The sequence below is a fragment of the Mus caroli genome, chromosome 19 (assembly GCF_900094665.2).
Source record: "Mus caroli chromosome 19, CAROLI_EIJ_v1.1, whole genome shotgun sequence".
NCBI lineage: Eukaryota > Metazoa > Chordata > Mammalia > Rodentia > Muridae > Mus > Mus caroli.
The window spans coordinates 43,237,494-43,244,100 of NC_034588.1; the positions used below are offsets into that span (position 1 = coordinate 43,237,494).

The 6,607-nt window shown below is 49.2% G+C and overlaps 2 protein-coding genes across 5 annotated transcripts in view; one reads left to right on the forward strand and one right to left on the reverse strand.

Moving 5' to 3' along the window:
• Positions 1-2,476, reverse strand: part of Arl3 (ADP ribosylation factor like GTPase 3) — a 45,945-nt gene extending 43,469 nt beyond the window's left edge. Inside the window, exon 1 of the mRNA XM_021151881.2 lies at positions 2,339-2,476. Within this exon, the coding sequence (XP_021007540.1) occupies positions 2,339-2,341 (3 nt within the window). The 5' untranslated portion in view covers positions 2,342-2,476. The remainder of the gene's footprint in view (positions 1-2,338) is intronic.
• A 195-nt stretch (positions 2,477-2,671) lies between these two features.
• Sfxn2 (sideroflexin 2) overlaps positions 2,672-6,607 on the forward strand; it is a 22,339-nt gene continuing 18,403 nt past the window's right edge. For 3 of the 4 annotated variants that reach the window (XM_029472752.1, XM_029472754.1, XM_029472753.1), the window contains exon 1: positions 2,679-2,758. The gene's annotated coding sequence lies outside the window, so the exon portion shown is untranslated. Of the gene's footprint in view, positions 2,759-6,607 lie in introns of all 4 variants that reach the window. The other variant, XM_021152351.1, reaches the window with a different exon arrangement.

The following is a 6,607-nucleotide window of genomic DNA, read 5'->3' on the forward strand; positions in this document are numbered from 1 at the left end:
TTTTGGCCCTGGCGTTCCCCTGTACTGGGGCATATAAAGTTTGCAAGTCCAATGGGCCTCTCTTTCCAGTGATGGCCGACTAGGCCGTCTTTTGATACATATGAAGCTAGAGTCAAGAGCTCCGGGGGGTACTGGTTAGTTTATAATGTTGTTCCACCTATAGGGTTGCAGATCCCTTTATCTCCTTGGGTGCTTTCTCTAGCTCCCCCATGTGGTTCTTTCTTTTAAGGGGATGGCTGTTGGGGCAGGATCTCCCTCCCTCTGGCTGAGGCTGACCTGGAACTAACTGTAGCCCAGGTTGGTCCTTAACTCATAGTGATCCTCTTAATTTTGCATTGAGAAGACTGGGATTACAGGCATGAGCCACCACACACAGCCTGGCAAGGCTTTTTAATTGCGGTTCTAATTATTTTCATTAATTTAAAAATTACCCACTTATTATGAGACAGAGTCTTATGTAGCCCAGGCTGGTCTTGAGTTCCGGCTCCTCCTCCTTCTACTTCCCAAGTGCTGAGGTTATAGGGGTTACAGGCCCCTTTCTCAAATCCATTTATTTTCTGTGTAAATATTTATATCTGTACTCATTTGTTAAGATAAACTTAGCCTTTAAATGGGCAGCTCATGTATAAATAAAAAAAAAGAAAACACTCGTTAAAATCTGTTTAGCCCGAGGTTAGGCAGAGCTGTAAATGTAACAAGTGTGAAGTGTGATTGACAACCTCAGATTAAATAATTCTACTTAACAATTTGACACTGTAATTTTTTTGGTCAAAATTCACTTGCTCAATAGAATGACCAAAGAAGATGTGTAATTTCCCCCCTGTCTGTCTGTCTATTTTCTTCTTTAGTTGAGAACATGTCGCATTTATCCCAGGCTGGCCTGGAAATCAATATGTAGCCCTTGCACTTCTTCTGATCCCCCTGCCTCCATCTTGAGCTGGGACTGCAGGCAGGTACTACATTCAGCTCTATGCAGGATTTCATGTTTGCTAAGCAAACCTCTACCCACTGAGCTATACCCCTAGGCCTAGGCTTTGCTTCTTAAGTCAACAGAAATGCCTCAATATTTTCACAAAAAATAATGAGGGGTAGGGGGGGGAAAGCAACAGGAACCGGTTCGGAGCAGTTAGTAAGCCAACCAACCTGTTCTAAATGCCTTAATATCAAGTTTTCTTTGACTAGCTCTAAAAATATTCATTTCCCCATAACTTCATTTTTACTCTTCATCTACTGCGTACAGAATCAACAAGGGCAGAGAGATGTTCAGCAACGCTCAGTGTTCATTTGCCAGCGTCCACGTGATGGTTCCCAGACATCCTTAACTCCAGTTCCAGGCAACCAAAGCTCTCTTCTGGCCTCTGCAGGCACCAGGCACACCCGTGGAGCACAAACATACATTCAGGCTAAACACCCATACACATACATATAAATAAAATAATGATTTAAAAAAATCAACAAGGAACCGAGTGTCTCCGGTCAAATCTGTCACACATCGTACACTTTGGAAAAGCCTTAATTAAGGCTAACGGAGAAAAAAAAGGCTTGCTTCAAATTGATGTTCACTTTCTATTGTTCATTCTTTTTAGTTTGAGAGAAGACCTTTGGTCCTCCTGTGGCCCCAGGCAAAAGGAAACTGCAAGTTTGAAGGAAAAGCTAGGACACGGGAAGTTAATTTGCTTCTATCAACATGGAATAAATACGGAGCGAAAAATCGCTCATCAACAACCATTATTTCTTCGCAGAACTTTCAGCGATTAAGTTGGGACTGCAGGAGCGCACCCACCACAGAGACATCCATTCCCAGCGGTACCTCTTATTGTCCTGGGACTTACTCCCTACACACCTCACACTCAGAGACGCGAGCATCTAGGAAAGCCAGGTTACAGCTCCCTGGTGCTGCCAGGGTGATTTCAAAGACAGTAGAGCCGCACCTCTCCCACTTTTGGCCGGTTCTCAGGTGAACCCCACAGTCCCGAGGCGCCGAGAGGTCGACTCTGCAGTAAGATCTGCGAGCTTGATCTGATCTCCGCAGCTCTAGAGCCGCCTTCACCCCAGTCCCTAGAAAGATGATGGTGCCCAGGCTTCTTCCCCGCTAGCCAAGCACTCCATGCCTCGAATCTATCGCAAACCCCTCTTTTCTTCCCAGGCCTAGGCCTCCCTCCAGGCCCACTTTAGGGGCTCCTCCTTCGCCCCTGAAACCGATCTAGAACCCCAAAGATCAAGGCGAGCCCCATCCCACGTCCTCCTCCGCTTTAAGCGCAGCGCCCCGCCCTGGGCCTGGTGAAAGGAGGGGGGGGTGACTGGTCAGCTCTGGAGGGGCCAGGGCCCCCACACTCACCATCCTCAAGCCGAGTCCCTCCTCCTCCTCCTCCGCCTCCTCCTCCTGCCTCCCCCGTTACCAGGGGTAACTGCTGCGGCGCCGCCCCTGACGTCTCTCGCACGCACAGCGGAGGAACCGAGCAGCGGGATGGGGCGGGGTTCTGCTCCTCTCTACCCAAAGTGCGCAAGCGCGCCAAAGCGCGCGCCCATTGCGCAGGCGGTCTCGGGAGTGGCGGGAGGGCGGGGCGGGCTGGTGAACGACCCAGCCGGAGGTGCAAAACCGCCCACGTGGCTGGCCGGAGCCTGTGGCCTCTGATTGGTCGGGAGGGGGGGCGTAGGGCGAGGGGGTGGTTCCCGGGCCTAGCCGCGACACTTCAGTTCTGCTTTCCTGGTCAGCTTCTCCTGGTGGCAGTCGCGGGGTGCATCCCACTGGGACCAGGTAAGAGCCCGCAAGTGTAGCCAAACGCACAGCTACTCCTAATCCCCGCGCCTCCGAAGGGAGCCTGGTTCTGCTCTGTTGCGGCTGCCAGGCGCTGCGTGCTGGACTTGCATCTGCAGAAGCCGCGTGGCCGGAGGGACCCAGCAGGGCTCCAGTGGATTCCTCCCTTCTGACCCCGGTTGTCTTCGGGTGCCAGGCTTTAGGGCTCAGGAGTTGCGGCTACGTCTCTATCTCCACATTCTTGTTAGAATCCAGGATAGGTGATTTGTACTGGGTTGGGGGAGGTCGCCTGAGATAGGGCGATAGATAGGGAGGTTGGGGACCGGTCCCTAGCATTGAGGTTAGCTGGCAGCGGGAGTGATAGATTGTTTGGGATCTGCTGGATTTTGCTAAGCCGCGTTAGACTGCAAGCGCTATCTCCCACTCCTCTCACGCTCAGGACCGACCACAGGACCTTTGTGGCAGGTCGGTTCCCAACAACCTGCCTTCGTGGGAATTGCATTCTTCCTAGTGGAATGTTTTTTTATACGAGGTTTAATTTCCTTACAACCCTAGAAATCGGTTATTGTAGATGATAAGAGTCCGGACTTGAACTAACTTGTAAACTGTTTATTTTATAGTGTTGCTTGTAAACACTGTGGTCCAGGTAGGAGTGCTGTTTGCCCCCGGGGACTGAACTCAGAATGCAGGGGTTTGTACAGGGTAGGCAAGCACTCTGCCACCGACCTACATACACTACACCCCACACCTCAGAGCTGTTTATACCTGTTAATAAGCAGAGAACTCTTCTAACAGCTGATAGTTTAGGTAGAAGTGGTATCTCTGGAAGTCTGTTGATGTGTGGTTATCTGTTACCTATCTGACAGGTCCACGTATGTCAGGTACATAGAGAGGAATTCCTGTTGTAAAGAAAGGGTGACATATTATTATTATTAATAATAGTTTAATCTAGGGTTCAGGCATTAATTACCTCTTTCACCAACCAAGTTACCATTACTGAAACAAAGGCAGATTTTTTTTTTTCCAGTATGGGTTTTCAAGTTTGTTGTCGTTGTTTTGAGAGTCTTACTATGGAACTCACTGGCCTTAAATTTGCACAGAACTGCCTCCTTCCTGGGTACTTCTGGGCACTGGGTACATAGTGCCAACCACTCTACCCTGCTAGCTTTCAGGTCTTTTTACAATCAAGTAAAGAACTTTTTATAAAACCTTTAAAAACATTTGCTTTACGTATATGAATGTTTTGTTTGCATGTATATAAGTGCATCACATGTGTCTTTGGTACCCGGGAGCTGGAGTTATGGGTGCTGAAAACTGAACCCAGGTCTTCCTCGAGAGCAGCAATTGCTCTTAAAGTGCTGAGCCATCTCTCCAGCCCCCACAGTCAGAAACATCTGCTACCTGCCTACTTGTATCGGATCCTTGGAGGAAAAAGGCAATTCTGAATCTTGACTAAAGAAGTTCAAGGTGATTAGACAGAAGGTGGTGGCGCACGCCTTCGATCCCAGCACTTGGGAGGCAGAGGCAGCTGGATCTCTGAGTTCCAGGCCAGCCTGGTCTACTAGGACAGCCAGGGCTACATGGAGAAACCCTGTCTCAAAAAAAGGAAAAGGAAGAATAAAAGAGGCACTAGGTGAATTGTTAGATTAGAGACCCTCCCTTCTGTTTATCTACTAATCCACTGCTCTTCACACTTGGGCCCTTTTGTGGGCAAAGGCACGTTCAGAGTTCCCTCAGGTAGCATGGTATCTGTTTTCACTCTTACCTTGGAGTCCGATGAGTGGATGAGTGTCTGTAAGCAGGAGCCTGGGCCTGCTGGTTTAATTATTACCGTCATTCTCCTGCTTGCTCTAGGCAACCTGCCGGTAGTCTGCTATTTCAGTGGTCTTTGGTCTGCTCTTGCAGAGTTTTGAGCTGCCTGGACCTCCCATGGCCAAGTGCCCACGGGGCAAATATTCTATGGAGCAAGTACTCTCTCTCAGAACTGTGACTATGGGTCTGTTCTGAGCTTTGGTCCCACTTGCTGGAGGAGATGAGCTTTCTCTAGGGAAGATCACTCCTAGTCTGCTTCATTTGTTTTCTTCTCTCGCTTGTGTTCTGTCTCTCATAATTGATCTTGAGTTAAAAAAATAAGTGTGTGTGTATGTGTATGTGTGTGGTGATCCAGTTCCATGTGTATAGACTGAAGATAGGGCCACTCCAGGGTGTGGTTGAGAAGAAGATTTTACTGTAGATATGACGGGAAGTACACTGGGAGAGTCCAGAGCAGGGAGAGAGAGTAGCACATTGAACATGGCCAGCAGAATGAACCAGACCCTGGGAGGAGGAAGACCAAAGAGGGGTCAAGAGAGCCCATGGCTGAAATGGCGCATGCGGGGGTGGGAGTGGGGGAGGGGTGGGGTGGGGGAGGGGTGGGGGTGGTGTTCTATAGGATTGAGAAGCTGGAGGAAGGGAAGCTGGTTTTCCTGAGTTGAGGAAGTTTAGGGTAGGGGTGGGGTAAGAACAGCTGGGAGGAGTCACAGGTGAGTGAGGCTGAGGCCAGCAGACACTTCTGTGTGCCCAAGCTCCTGAGTGTCTTTTGGACTGACACCCTGGGAGCTGGATCAGAGGACTACTTGCAGGAGTCCCTTTCCTCCTTCCACCATGAAGTTCTAGCCAGTGAACAGGTTAGGCTTGGTGACAAGTGCCCTTGTCCACCTACTCACCTTTCAGGCTCTTTTTTTCCCCCCCTGAGATAGTTTCAATGTATCGCCCAGGTTTGTCTGAGCTTGTTTTAAAACAAGAAACATTTTACTTTATTTATTTGGTGGGTTGGTTGGTTTTGGTTCGTTTGAGACAGAGTCTCAATATGTAGCTTTGGCTGTCTTTGAACTCCCAGAGATGCGCATGGTTCTACCTCCCAAGTGCTGGGATTTAAAAGAGTGTGTGGGGTTTGCTCAGCCCCCTTTGACTTTTTGGTTTTTTGAGACAGGGTTTCTCTGTATAGCCCTGGCTGTCCTGGAACTTACTTTGTAGACCAGGCTGGCCTTGAACTCAGAAATCTGCCTGCCTCTGCCCCCCGAGTGCTGGGATTAAAGGCATGCGCCACCACGCCCGGCTCCTTTGACTTTTATATAAGTGTTTGCCTGCCTCTAGTGTCTGGTGGTCACAGAGGTCAAAAGGTGTTAGATTCCTCTGGAATTGGAGTCATGGATGATTGTGGGAACCACCCCGTGGATGCTGGAAACTGAAGTCTTGGGGCAGTCTGCAAGAGCCGTACCCCTGAGTGGTGGTATGAATGAGAGTGACCCCCATATGGGCTGGAGAGATGGCTCAGTGGTTAAGAGCAATGACTGCTCTTCCCGAGGTCCTGCGTTCAATTCCCAGCAACCACATGGTGGCTCACAACCATCTGTAATGGGATCTAATGCCCTCTTCTGGTGTGTCTGAAGAAAGCAATGGTGTACTCATATACTTAAAATAAATAATAAATAAATAAATCTTTAGAGAGAGAGAGAGAGAATGGTTCCCATAGGCTTGTATATTTGAATGCTTAGTTCTCTACACTGGTAGACTGTTTAGGAAGGATTAGGAGGTGTGGCCTTGTTGGAGGAGGTGTGGCCTTGGGGTGGCCTTTGAGGTTTCAAAACCCATGCCAGGCTCAGTCTTTTCTCTCTGCCAGCTCCCCGTGGATTGGGATGGAAGCTCTTAGCTACTGATCTAGCACCATGCCTGCCAGCCTGATGCCACACTTCCTACCCTGGTGGTTATGAACTAAACTTGGAAACTGTAAGCAAGCATCCTATTAAGTGCTTTCTTTTAAGAGATGCTGTGAAAAAAAAAAAAAAAGCCGGGCGTGGTGGCGCACGC